The sequence below is a fragment of the Pelobates fuscus genome, chromosome 6, assembly GCF_036172605.1.
Source record: "Pelobates fuscus isolate aPelFus1 chromosome 6, aPelFus1.pri, whole genome shotgun sequence".
NCBI classification, from domain to species: Eukaryota; Metazoa; Chordata; class Amphibia; order Anura; family Pelobatidae; genus Pelobates; species Pelobates fuscus.
In genome coordinates this window covers 104,803,109-104,818,091 of record NC_086322.1, presented here as the reverse complement: position 1 = coordinate 104,818,091, position 14,983 = coordinate 104,803,109, and the positions used below count along the sequence as shown (strand labels likewise).

The 14,983-nt window shown below is 39.5% G+C and overlaps 1 protein-coding gene across 2 annotated transcripts in view; it reads left to right on the top strand.

The window, feature by feature from the left end:
• WWC2 (WW and C2 domain containing 2) overlaps positions 1–14,983 on the top strand; it is a 146,487-nt gene that overhangs the window by 49,528 nt on the left and 81,976 nt on the right. For both annotated transcript variants that reach the window (XM_063458143.1, XM_063458144.1), the window contains 3 exons: positions 9,779–9,982; positions 10,988–11,064; positions 13,025–13,104. In XM_063458143.1, the coding sequence (XP_063314213.1) occupies positions 9,779–9,982; positions 10,988–11,064; positions 13,025–13,104 (361 nt within the window). The remainder of the gene's footprint in view (positions 1–9,778; positions 9,983–10,987; positions 11,065–13,024; positions 13,105–14,983) is intronic.

The window sequence follows — 14,983 nt, the reverse complement described above, 5'->3', positions numbered from 1 at the left end:
ATGACGTGGCCTGGGTGACTTTAGTGGTCCATTTAAATAACATTGCTCTTTGGGTTTCAGATTATAACCCTTTTGTCTATTTTGTTTTCCACTAAATATACCACGTTCAGGATGGTTTCAATGAGCATAGCTTTAATTTTAAAGTAGGTAAATCCAATAAAATGACTTTGACAGACTTTGAGTCGGCCCATCTTTCACAGCCTATCCATGCAGCTTGTCTGCATTATTTAAGCTGCAGTAATTTGGCTAGTGCGATGTACAGACTAGATCTTATTCTCTGTAAAGTGACACATGCCTTTGAATCACCCACCCTGAAAATGTAGCATGGGGCTCGCAATCCAAAATTTGCAATTTAAAATTGCCTATTAAATAATTGGAGTAATGCCAGGCATTTCCACATGACTGCTATTCTACAGTCCATTACAATTCTTTGCATTCTCTGAATAATATCTAAATATTTCAGTTTCTCTGCAGGCAGGGAGAAAAGGAGAAACTAAAAAAAAAAAAAAACAATTTTAACTCACCCATTCTAAACTAATTTTAGAATGCATCTATGATGTATGGGGTCAAGTCGAGTAATAAAATTGTACAATGTACACTGATTATCCACAACATTAAAACCACTGACAGGTGAAGTGAGTAACATTGATTATATCGTTACAGTCAGTTCTTGAATTTCATGTATTGAAAGCTGGAAAAATGGGCAAGCGAATAACTACCAAGAGTAGTGCAAGGAAGGACAACTAGTGAATCGGAGTCAAGGTCATGGGCGCCTAAGGCTTATTAATGCATATGGGGAGCGAAGGCCAGACCATCTGGTTCAATCACACAAGAGCTACTGTGACTCAGATTGTAATGTAATGTAATCCTGGCCATGATAGAAAGGTGTCAGAACACAGAGTGCATCACAGTTTGCTGTATATGTATCTGCGTAGCCAGAGACCAGTGAAAGTACCCATGATGTCCCCTGTCCACCACCGAAAGCGCCTTCAGTGGGGTCATGAGTGTCGGAACTGGACCATGGAGTCATGAAAGAAGGTTGCCTGGTTTGATGAATCATATTTTCATTTAGATCAGGTGGATGGCCAGGTGTGTGTTATTTACCTGGGGAAGAGATGACCGCAGGATGCACTATGCGAAGAAAGCAGGACGGCTCTGGGCAATGTTCTGCTGGGAAACCTTGGGACCTGACATTCACATGGATTTTACTTTGACACGTGTCTAAAGACTGTTGCAGACAGTGTGCACCCCTTTATGGCAATGGTGTTCCCTGATGGCAGTGACCAGTATCTGCGGGATAATGCACCCTGCCACACTGCAAACATTATTGAGCAGGGTCCTCTTCAACCTATTGTTCTCGTAAGTATATTTGTAATTGTCCTATTTATAGTTAAATCCCCTCTCATAATATTGTAAAGCGCTACGGAATCTGTTGGCGCTATATAAATGGCAATAATAATAATAATAATAATTCATGAATAGTTTGAGGAACATGACAAGGAGTTCAAGATCTTGCCTTGGCCTACAAATTCCCTAGATCTCAATCCAATTTGCGCATCTGTGGGATGTGCCAGAACAACAAATCTAATCCATAGAGGCAACACCTTGCAACCTGTTATACAAAATGTAAAACTAAACTCATTGAACAAGGAATAGGAAATTGCTAAATGCAAGGAATCTTTTGTAGAAGTGACCGTGGACTTGTACACATGTTAATGTGTAATTCTTGGTTTTGGTATTGCTATGTAGAAAAGTTTAATATTATTGAGAGAGTTGGTGATCACAAGTTGCTTTAATTGTGTAGCCAGTGGGGGAAAAAAATAATACAACTTACTAACTGATCCATCTGAACAAAATCTCCCATGATACTCTGGTGGCTGCAATTCAGAAACCTCTTGAGTAAAAAGGTTAGACAAGGTCTACAAAGTCAAATTTATTATGTGGTTTGTCTGTAATACATGTTATATGCTTAATTATACACAAGCTAAGTAGTTAACAGACAGGCACAGATAATGTTGTATCCGTGTGATATTCATCCGCATCATACTTTCATAGGGCTATGTCCACAAATATCAGATAAAGGTTTTCAGTAGATTGATGGATGCGACACTAACCCTAATTAACTTTAAAATATATATATGTGTGTGTGTGTGTGTGTGTATATATATATATGTGTGTGTGTGTGTGTGTGTGTGTATATATATATATATATAAAATAATTTTTTTTTTTTTTTTTTTTTATTCCATTACAACTTCATTTCGAATTTCTTCTCCTTCAGCAGTGCATGTCACTCACAGGAATTCCACTGTGATTAGTTCATTAAGGTATAAAACAAAACAAAAACATTACCTGGTTCTTTTGTTAATATTTGACAATTTAACATGAGCCAATAAAATAATATTCTAATACTTGATTGATATATTACTAGCTACAAAATGTACCTTACTCTGGTTGACATAATGTTTTTTTTATTTTATAAGCCCTTTAATGTTTTATTGTATTAGCCTAACAATGCACTGTCTCCCCCTTCCAGGGCCGGTGCAAGGATTTTCCTGCCTTAGGCAAAAACAATATTGCTGCCCCATTCGCCCAATATGGCTGCCTAGGGCGCTTGTTAAGGGGGGCGTCTTGTCAATATGTGTACCGCAGGTCTTGACACTGGGCACTAAGGGGCACTTACAGAGCTAATATCAAATTAAGGCAAGAGGGGACTTAATAGTGTGTGTGTGTGTGTGAGTAATTTAAACAATGTGTATGTATGTCGGATTGGATCAGTGTGTGTGTGTCTGTCTGCGCTTGTGTGTCTGCTTGGGTCACTGCATTGTGTGTGTGCATTGGTCACTGATTGTGATTGTGTGGCGGTTCTGATCTTTGCGGGCTGAGGTCAATGGAACCAGGGAGCTAGTCTGCAACTATGTAAATGCACCCAGTGCCCGGTGCCATAACCTGCGACTCACATTTTGACCCAGTGCCCCCCTTAACAAGTGCCCTAGGCGGCCGCCTAATCGGCCTATAGGATGCGCCGACCCTGCCCCCTTCATATCAGTGGAGGCTGCTGGAATGTGGACTCCTGTATGGCCTATGATTGCTTTATCTAAGGATGATTAAGTGTATTCTGCAGATAACTATGATGTTGGTTTGTGTGCCAGCTCCCAGAATCTTATCAAAACTGTGTCTTTTTTGATATTTTACAGTTTACTTTTTAAAAATTGGTCCTGAAAATGTAACTTATTAGAATAGCTCTGCAGTTAGATGGAAATGCTATGCGTTCTTAAAAGATTGTGGCACATAGCAAAGTATTATTTGACAAACAAATAAGGCCAAGGAAGAAAAATGAATGTAGAGCCCATCTCTTTGTCAGAATATGTACCTCTATGCTTTTAATATGAAAAAAAAAAAAAAGATTATTTACTTATTTTGTTATTGCAGACACTTTTCCTTTTTCTTGACTATTTGTAATCTGCAATCCATTCAGAATACCAGTTTAAGGGACAGCCACTCTCTCAAGTTTGGCTCTTAAACTTCTCCTGAGCCAACTGACTCAGAAAATGTCTATTGTTTAAAGTACAACCGAGGGCTGCACACAGTGGTATTCTCTTAACTACCCAGTCATCAATGTAATATAAAGATGAAAGCTGGTTGGCCTTCATTGCAGTCGACACATTTTTTGAATATTTGCTGTGTATAGACTAGGGATGGGCTTCATAGAATATCCTTTAAGTGACATGAAGCAGCTAGGTAGGATAGGTAAATGCCTTGTTTGTTCCTCGCTGGCTTTGTTGCTGCCGTGAACATACGTAACAAAACAATGTCTGTAGCGTACTTGGTTAAACAACAGTCACAGCATTACCCGGGAGACCAACATTATCAATAGTAGTGATTGAGTGGTATTCATTCTGTGTGGAATGTGCATAATCTCCATAAATACCTAACAAGATTGCACCTTATTTTCATGTGGGCTGGATCTATAGCCTGCTGTTCTAGTTCTACTATGACCTTCTAGCAGTGGCGGATCCAGAGCCTGATCTCGGGAGGGGCACTTGTAGATTATTTAAATAATACAGGCACAATAACCACTACAGCTCAGTGTAGTAGTTCTGGTGCCAGTAGTGCCAGGATGCCATCCCAGAGAAAGTAGTCAAACCATTTAAGAACAGTTTGACAACTTACCTGGGGTCTGCTGGGATATAGGGCATAGGAGCAGTGGTGTGTGTGCGTGGCAGTGTATGTGAGGCTTGCAGTGTGTGTATGGGGCAGTGTGTTTATGGGGGGCACAGTATGTGTGTGTGTATTGGGCGACACTGTATGTATGTGTGGGGCAGTGTGTGTATGGGAGGGTCATGTGTATGGGGGGGCAGCAGTGTGTGTGGGGCAGTGTGTATGGGGGGCACTGTATGTATGTGTGGGGCAGTGTGTGTGTGGGGGGGCAATGTGTATATTTATGTCCCACCTCCCTTCTTACCTTTACTGGGAGGAAGGGGGACATTTCTCGATCCCTGGTGATCCGGTGGGGATTCCCTGGTGGTGCCAGTGGTCAGAGTGAACTCTTACCTGCAGCTCCATGGTTAGAGTTCACTCTTGCGAGATTTGGAGCGTTGCCGTGGTAACTGCGTCAACGCTCAACGCTCCGCGCTCGCGAGAGAAGGACCCGGAGGAGCTGCAGGGTCCTGTAGTGTCAGGAAAACATAGTGCCCTGAGGGTGCCCCCACCCTCAGGGTCCCCCTTCCGCTGGGCTGAAGGGGTTAAAACCCCTTCAGCAGCTTACCTTTTTCCAGCTTTTTCCTCTCCTCCCCCACCGACGTCAGCTCCCTCTGCCGACGTCGGCAAGTGCTGCATGCGCATTCAAGCTATCAATAGGAAAGCATTTTTCATACTTTCCTATGGACGCTCTGCGTTATTGAGGCATAATATGCCTCCAGCGTCGCAGATGCGCCCCTAGTGGCTGTCCAGAAGACAGCCACTAGAGGCTGGCTTAACCCTGCAATGTAAACATAGCAGTTTCTCTGAAACTGCTGTGTTTTGCATCTGCAGGGTTAAAACCTGAGGGACCAGTCACCCAGACCACTTCATTGAGCTGAAGTGGTCTGGGTGACTATAGTGTTCCTTTATGCTAGGCTCCTCTGCAGTCTGACGGCCCTAATTTTACTCCCCTTAATATCAAATCGGTTATGAAAACCTTTTGAAGCATTAACACTCATGATGTCCCTTGTGTAAATGATCTAATTTGTGTATAGTTTATCCTTCCATAGTTGAAGGTAGCCCTGCCTTGCTGCAGCTATAACCTCCCTCCCATTAAAAAATATCTTGGGCAAAAGCTACAAGCCGAAGGGCTTTCTATTTATTTCTGTAACCGTTGTTATCCAGATTGAAAAAGAGCTGGTGCTGTTTGGGCTTTATCATCAGTAGTTTATTGATGAATTGAGAAATCTGATTTTCACCTGTCATTCATTTATCCCAGTTCTCATTAGTTAATTTTTGCTCTGTAATAGATTTCTATTATATACATTGTTGTGTGAAATGTGAAATAATATTCTATTGCAGTGAGCTACATAACACCGATTTTTCAATCAGATGTATACTTTGTAAATTCATTTAAGTAAATACCATTGCATGGCTCTTTCTTTTGTTTGAGAGCCATAAATGGCAACATTCAGGTGACTTCTAATGGCAGCTACTGATTTAGGTGGATTGTTACAGTGTGTTATTCCCTTACGCCGCCATCATACAAAGTGTCACTGTAGAGTGTAACACCATAATGGATGGCGTTGGTAATGCGTTGCTCTTATACAATAAATATGGAATAATTAGAATCAAAGTCTTTTGCAATGGTCTTATCAATGGATAAGCATGTATGTTTGTAGATAGAAAATTACATTGTATACAGGGGTTTGTGTATTATACCTTTTAGTAAATCCAGAATTAAACAAAATGGCAATACTGAGACTAAAATAAGCAAGACAAAAGCTGGCTTGGCGAATGTTTACAGGTAAAAAATGTTTTTTACATTTTACAGTTTTGCCATTTTTGTGAATTTGTGAAAATTCTGAGTGTAGATAACTGTAAGTCTCTGAGTTGTGAACACACATGAACATATGGTAATGGCTTGTGATTTTTTTTTTTTTTTTTTTTAATGAACTCATTTAGAGAGCTATGGATTCACCATAATATTACAAAATGCCTATATGCTGATGTATGGTTATTCAATAGATAACTGCATTGTCTGTGCATTACAAATGCAATAATATCACCCTCTGGTTTTTCGCCTAGCTATTCCAATCACATGTTTATTGCTTAAAGAAAACAGAACAATAGTCAGTGTTAAAAAAAAAAAAAAAAAAAAAAAAAAAAAAGGACTTTATTTGCGAAAAAATTATAACCTCTCCAATTTTACTCATCAAATGTATGCATACTAAATACTGCATACCGTTTTTTGTGATTCTCTAAATATTATATACTGTTAAATACAGGTCTGTAAATTGCTGGTTTGTCGTCTAAGGAAATACACAGTCATTATTGAACCATTATGTAAGGGTTTCTTTAAGACTCTCATAAGTGAGTATGGTTCATCATTGCAGCGATTTGTAAACATTGCTGCAGTTAAAGACTGACCCCCCGCTTTGTCTAAGATTTCAACAATTGCTGTCCATGGTTCACTAAACATTGTCCGCAGCATTAGCAAACTATTTTGAATTTTTTTAGCTCATCATCTAGGCAGGTGTTGCAGGGGTATGCAACCTTCGGCACTCCAGATGTTGTGAACTACATCTCCCCTAATGCATTGCGAGCATTGTGCGAGATGTAGTTTACAAGATTTAGAATGCTGTAGGTTGCATACCGCTAATCTAGTGCATTAGAAAATAAGTCGTAATTTCTTCCACAGTTTCCCTTTAACCAACTTGATTTCTGTTCGATGCAAGTTAGAGCCTTTTTCGTTCTCTTACTTGTGATGTGATCAGCGTGGGGGGGGGGCAGTGAGAGCGCTTGACTTTATTTATATAAATACAATGTTCAGTATGACCTTACAACATTTCATTTTAATGTTCCTTATAGAAAGGACTTTCTTTATTTATTCAGTTTATTGCATGCAGTTATATTGTCAAATAATACTTGTAAAGTGTGCTCCTCCAAGGTCATGGTTTGTGACCACGATATGGCAAAATAAATTGTGTGTTTTAGCTTGTGACTCTCGTGGTGCCAGACAGGGCCGGACTGGGGAAAAAAATTAGGCCAGGGCATTTTTCAATCAGAGCGGCCCCCTAAGAAGGGGGGCGGGGCCAGAGAGGGTGTGTTTTGTCATCACTAATGACAAGCACGCCCCCCTCAAAGTGAGCATGTTAGTTCAATGCGCAGAGCCCCGCTGAAGAGCTCTAGCATTAGAAAAAGACCCTGAATTTGTTCTGCGCAGTGCAAGCAAATTTAATAACATGCTTGAGCTGTGTTTGCTTTAAAATTGTCTCTGGTGTCTCCACAAGTGGGATACCAGAGGACAAAAGGGCCAGGAAAGTGTATGATGCATGTGTTTGGAGCCTGCTTGTGGGATTGCGTTTGTGTAGAGTGTGGTGTGGTATTGTGTAAATAGGTCAATTTCATTTGTGGTGTAATATGTGTGGCTAGGGGCTGTACAGAGTGTGTGTATAGGGGGCATAGTGTTATAGGGGATGTAGCGAGTGTGTGCATACGGCCGTAGTGTGTGTGTGTAGGGATTGTAGAGAGGGTGTGTTTAGAGAATGTTGTATGTGTTTGCTGACAAGGAATGTAGTGTGTGTGTGTGTGTGTGTGTAAAGGACCCAGAGTGTGTGCGCGTGTGTGCGCGTGTGTGCGCGTGTGTGCGCGTGTGTGCGCGTGTGTGCGCGTGTGTGCGCGTGTGTGCGCGTGTGTGTGCGTGTGTGTGCGCGTGTGTGCGCGTGTGTGCGCGTGTGTGCGCGTGTGTGCGCGTGTGTGTGTGTGTGGAGGATTAAGAGTGCATATAGGGTAAGGGATCTAGCGTGTATCTGGAGTGTAATGTGTGTAGTGGTGCTGTGTGAGGGGTGCTGTAGTGTGTGTGTGTGTGTGTGTGTGTGTGTGTGTGTGTGTATATATATATATATATATATATATATATATATATATATATATATATATATATATATATATATATATATATATATATTTATATGGAAGTATTGTGTGTGTGAGGGTGTTTTTATCTGCCGTCACATTCTAGGTTTCTAATTTTCTTTGTCTGTTAACTCACTGAGGGTTATTTTATATATATTTATATATATATATATATATATATATATATATATATGCGAGGGTGCGGTGCGTGAGCGAGGGCGCTGTGCGTGAGCGAGGGCGCCCGCTGTGCGTGAGCGAGGGTGCTGTGCGTGAGCGAGGGCGCCCGCTGTGCGTGAGCGAGGGTGCTGTGCGTGTGAGTGTGAATGTATTTATTTAAATTTAAATACATTTTTTAATTAAAAAAAGTTATATTCCCCACCCTCCCTTCTTACCTTTAGCCTGGGATGGGGGGGAGCCGTTCTGCCATGCTTCCTTCCCTGGTGGTCCAGTGGTGAGAGTGAACTCTAGTCCCTGCAGGCTAGAGTTCACTCTCGTGAGATCGGAGCGTTGCCGCGGTAACTGCGGCAACGCTCAGACCTCGCGAGAGGACCCGGCGGAGCTGCTGGTTAGAGCTCCGCCGGTCCTCTCACCTGCCTCCCTCCCTCCTCAGCCGGCGGCCGCATCTCAGTGTCTCTGGGCCGGTGAGGGAGATCTTTGATCTCCCCACCGGCCCATGGAGGCACACAGCAGGGGCTGGCAGGGGAGATCCTGTGATCTCCTCAGCCCCATGGCCATCGAGGCCCACCAGGCATTTGCCCGGTATGCCCGATGGCCAGTCCGGGCCTGGTGCCATAATTTCTATGCGAGTGGCGCCTACCATGCAAGTAATTTCATTGGTGTCAGTACTCTGTAGCAACCTTTCCAGTGAATTGTGAGGTTAGAAATAAAGATAGGGATGTAGATATTTTATGTGTATGTATATGTGCATGTGACGACTGATGGATAAATACAGAGATACAATTTTTTTTTTTTATTATTATTATTTATTATTTTTTTTTTTTTTAGATCGTTGCTTACAATTATTTGCTTCCCTACTTTATTTTAAGAACAAAACAAAAATGTTAACAATACTGCAATCTTTTTACAAAACAAATGCTGTGTTTATATTTTTGAACCTATTTGCTAATTTTATTGTATTTATATTTTTATTTACAGAGGTAAACATCTCGGTGTATAGTGCTTGGTTAGACCGTGAACCACTATTTATTTATTTATTTCCCATTAGGATATTAAACCAATGTCTTCATGGAAGAGATGTTTTAAAAAAATATATAATATTTTTTTTTATTTTTTTTTATTCTTGCTTTGAAAGACATACGTGAATCCAGATAGCCCTAGATATAAAAACAAATAGTTGGTTTCATACTATTCTATGTTCACTTCACTGATTTTGTAATGGTGACATATGTCCTTGGTTACTCATCTCTTGGGTAACCCAGTAGTGCAAACTGGCCCTGAATAGCCAAAGATGTTCTGGTATCTGTAGGTTCGTCATTGACTTTGTATGTTTTGGAAGGATCAAAGCTAAGCCAAAGAATACAGTCAGTGTACAAGAAAAATGGAGTTGATTGGGGTGATATAGGTGTGAGAAGTTTCTATACCCAGAGCCTCTCTTTCTGTCACTGCTTGTGAATATTAAAAGCTATACTATTTTTCAAACCAAGCTTTGTTTTATTTTAGAAACCACACAGATAGAAGATCCAAGAAAGTTATGGAGAAAAGAACAGGAGCGAATGCTGAAGGACTATCTCACAGTGGCTCAGGATGCCCTCAGCACACAAAAAGAACTTTACCATGTAAAAGAACAGAGGCTGGCACTTGCTTTAGATGAGTATGTGCGGCTCAACGATGCTTACAAAGAAAAATCCAGTTCCCGCACAAGTTGTAAGTATGAAGGAAGCAAATATTATAGGTTAATGTTTGCAAAAAATTCCTCTGGATAACACCACACAAATGTGAGTCTCTAAATCAGAGCACACATGGAAGGTGTTTGTATATGTGTGTGTGTATACACACACACACACTTTCTGTTCAAACGCTGCCGAGCGTGGATTGACAGACTACCTTTTTCTCTTTCACAAGACACAATATATAAATTAACTTGCTGCAGGATCTGAGCAAGCTAAATATTTTGCACTTTGGTTGTGACTATTATAAATATAAGAATTATAGGAATAGAATTATTCTTCAGCTGTTTCACTGTACTTCCTCAGCACTTTGCGTTAAGTCAGTGGTGGTCGTTGTTTTGGTTTTGTTTTTTTTTAAAGTGCACAGACGTCTTTCATAGAGTGTCAAAAAGCTTGGCCTGAAATGACTAACCTCTTGGCACCCTACTACCATTTTCATTTCTTCTGTGTCCAGTAACCCTGTATTTGAGGATTACTCATATTCAGCAAATCTGAACAATACCAACATAACAATATCAAAACAAAAATATTCGTATTCTATTACATGGCAAATAACCAAATGAGCAGCGTTTTTGTTTGACCTTACAAGTAGTTCAGTTATGAGCCTGCCATTTGATTGGTTGGGTTTTTCGATCAGATGGCACAGCACAGTGGTAACTTTCCAAATCACTGGTTAATATTTCTCTGAAATACACCTAACACAAAGGTTCAATAGTCCACTGACCACATTTTGAATTGTGAGGTGTAGGCAGGCATTTAAAAGACACTAAATGATGCTAATGACTATGGAATTTGTTACTTACATTATGTAGCTGAATACACTTTTATGTGAAGCACTGACAAAAGCTCAGCAGATTAATTTCATCCACTTTTTAGACTGATAGAAATATAGTTTAAGAATTATGACTAAGCAATAGCTAAACATTGAAACCAACTTTTCATGTTTCAAATAAAGATTTTCTTTTGTTTTCTTTTAATTTAGTGTTTTCAGGTTCATCCTCTAGTACAAAATATGATCCTGATATCCTTAAGGCAGAAATATCCACCACAAAAGTAAGGGTAAGTTTCCCATGGTCTCCAGGATTTCTCTGATTTTTCAAAGTAGTAGATCTGCATTTATACAACTTCAATCTGTTCTAACTTGTGTGTATTTTCTTCAGTAGAAACCTATGTATCTGTTTATAGGTCCCAATACATTTGCCATACTACTTGGACTAGTTTAAGTAAAACCATGTCAAAGGAGGCCAGGATACGTTGTTTGGATAATACATCTGCTTGATCTGTTCAAACCTCTTTTACATTAGTAACTCAAGATGAGTCATAACAACCAAGCCCAGGACGTATTTGAAAAGATACTTGAAATCACATCTAAACGTTTATTTCATCACAATAAAAAAGTTATTACATGTTGGGAAAGAGTGACTTGCACATTCTATATTAAATAGCAGAATATTTTCACATTGAGGTTTAAAATGATTAAAGGGAAACTCCAGTGCCAGGAAAACAATTTGTTTTCCTGGCACTGCAGGTCCCCTCCCAATCCCCAGTAGCTGAAGGGGTGAAAACCCCTTCAGGTCACTCACCTGAGACCCCGCCGGTGGTCCCTCGGCGGTGCTTTCTTCTTGCCGCCGCTCCTCCCAATTATCACGTCGGCCGGTGGGCGAGACTGATCCCGCCCACCGCCGGGGAGAACTAATGCGCATGCGCAGCATTGCCGCGCATGAGCATTAGAGCTAGTAGACAGCCACTAGAGGTGGAGTCAACCCTGCAATTTAATTATTGCAGTTTATAAAAAACTGCAATAATGACACTTGCAGGGTTAAGGGTAGTGGGAGTTGGCACCCAGACCACTTCAATGGGCAGAAGTGGTCTGGGTGCCTGGAGTGTCCCATTAATGAGAGTGATTGATTTTATATGCAATTCATTCACAGTACTTATGTAAATTCATTGGTGTGTTCTCGTAGCCAGCTATTGACTTTCTAGCCCATGATTTAAGTAAATCTGGGCAAATTTATATTTTTCGTCCTGACAAGTAACATTCTGGTGCATGTTTGTAAATACATATGACAACCATAAATGACCTGTGACCCAAATAAAACATGCACTGCGCACATAAGCTGCAATTAAAGGTTGCAAGAATAAAAACCTGATGTTAGTTCCTTTAATCACTATGTTTGGCGATAACATACACATTCAGGGATATGACTCAAAACAAACTTAAAAATGGCTAACTAAATGCTTACTTGATTAAATAATTGTATTGCTGTTAACCTATTTCAGAGCAATTCTAGCAATGCTATTTTAAAATGAATTGAATTCAGTGGCATTTAATATTTCTCCCCTACTCATTTTTGTAAGAGTGTGTGCATTTGTATGAAATATTTTGTTACATTTTTAAGTGGATCATTTTGGATATCTGCTTATGGCGTGAACATTGTGGCAACACACAAATATTGATTTAAAAAAAAAAAATAATCTATATATATATATATATATATTTTTTTTAATCATTGGTAACCCATCTCTGGGACCTTATTTGGCTATAACAATAACATGTAGTCTAGTTGCAGAGACCCCTTGCTCACTTCAATGTCATTGAGCCTTCCTTTGGCAGTGTCACCTGATGCACACCTAGGAAAGCATTAAATCAATGGACATCTAAAATGTTACCTTTTAAGACCCATAACAAACCGTTTCCTAGCCAAGTCCCCCTAATATCGAACTTTTGCCCAGCAATAACCTTTTAATAGTATCTGTACTGTACCAAATGACATTAAGGTCTGAATATATCAGAATCTCTGATACATAACCCAAAGCAAACACAAACATGAGCTGAGAAACTGCTTTAATGAGTGCAGGGAGCTACTGAGATCTCAGTGATTTGCTGTTCATATTTTCTCCTGTGAATAAAAAAAAATGCACTTGTGATATTATAAATTCCTCCATTATTTTGCTCATACTTTATAACTTTATAACCACCACTCAGACCTCTTGACTCATTTTTATTTTTTTACACCAGGTTAAAAAGCTGAAGAGGGAGCTGTCACAAATGAAGCAGGAGCTACTTTATAAGGAACAAGGGTTTGAGACATTGCAGCGGTGAGTTTTGTACGGATTTCAGTTCTGTCAACACCTCGTTGAGCGTCTTGGCAGAGCGCTCTTTCCCATTCTGCGTAACCTTTATATTTAAGGACACATAGGAAAATAAAAAATGTTTTCCATGAAAAGTCATAAGATACAGCACTTCTCAAGCCTTGAAATGCTAATCTTCTACTTGTTACAAAACCCCTTTTTTCCCCCCCCTTAATCTTTAACATATTGTGAGTTTGTGAAGACGTTCAGAACATGATGTATGCAGATAATAGCACAGATAGTAGCGATTATTCTCCTATAGACTAATCCTCTGCATTTATTCTGACATTATGACAGTCACAGTCATTTATACAAAAAGCAGAAGACGCATATTTGTTTCTTATGAGTTCTCTTTTGATTTTCCTTAAATAACAAGAAATGGAAATGTCAGAATTTAAGTGTTCATTCGTTATCCATTGTGATTTAGGCAAACATTTTAAACAGGGGCCTAAATTCAGTCTATATGAAATGAACTATGCAGTTTAGTTTGAATTTAAAGAACTTTGTCATGCATCCAGCGACATTCCTATTTTAATATAGGAAAATGAAATATATTATAATTGGTGAAAACCAAAGGAAAAAAGTTACCTGTGCTCTCTCCTAAATCCCTATGTATATTTAAACAAATGGAGGTTTTTTAGTCACTTCAAATGGACTTTTTTTTTTTTTTACACCCCTTCATACTTATTAACCCTTAAAAGGGAACACATTGGATGGGCGGCAGCATTGTAACATAGCTCTGTGATACAAGAAGTGAATACAAATACAAAAAAAACAAGTCCTGCGCTCAAACTCCCATCACTCCTGGGCAGCAGCAACGACCATAGTACACATCAGCCCCAATACATTCTGTAAAAACCAAAGGAAAAAAGTTACCTGCGCTCTCTTCTAAATACCTATGTATAGATTTTTTATTTTTTTATTTTATATAATTGGTGATGGCTCTGTGTGTATCAGATAACTGCAGATTTCTGACATTTTTTTTTACATATCACAGAATGATTTGTGCCTTGCACACATAGCAGAGATTACTGGGCCAGGCATATGGAGTGTACGCATAGCTTGCTTGGAGCTAGAATTGGAAAAGGTTCTACATCATTAGCTTCTATAGAACTGCTCACCTGTACATTTGTTCTCCAAAGTGCTAATTGTTTAATCCATATATCATCACCGCTCTTTATTCACTATACGGTCACCAGTTATTTCATGTATTTTATTTACTTGGAGTTATTTTTTATTTTTTTGCTATGTCTTTAAATTTTACATTATGCAACCATCTTAGAGTTTGATCTTTATTTGGACCATTTGAACAGTGAAGGTCTATGGGGCAAGGAGAGAAGTGCGGGTGTATCAAAAGAACTTGACGAGTGGTTTGGAAGTAGGGGAGGCTAGTATCTGATAGGTAAATTGTAATTAACTTTAACTAAATGCAATGCGATTCCTGGGATAATTAAATCATTTCTCCTCCCTTTTTTCTCTCTGCACTTCGGTCACCTGAAATTGGCAGGTTAATGAAAGCGGTTCATTTTGGGGTTTTAATATCATTAGAAATTTTCAGAAAGGAGCTCTGAAAAGTCTGTGGGGCAGCTTCAATGGCCCATATTTTGGGTGTTTGATTTGGGCTTATTATATAGCAAACACTTTCCTTACACCATGCAGAGGATCTAAAAATACTACCATTCATTCTGCTAAAACCTGTGGAGTGCTTTCAGCACGCTCGGCACCATGACTATCAAAGCTGCAAATTATGTTTGCAATCTGGGAGAAAAAAAGAACAAAAAAGAAAACCGAAATGTTACTCTTATTAATTCTGACCCTATATATTAGTAGCAAAATGTCTACAGAA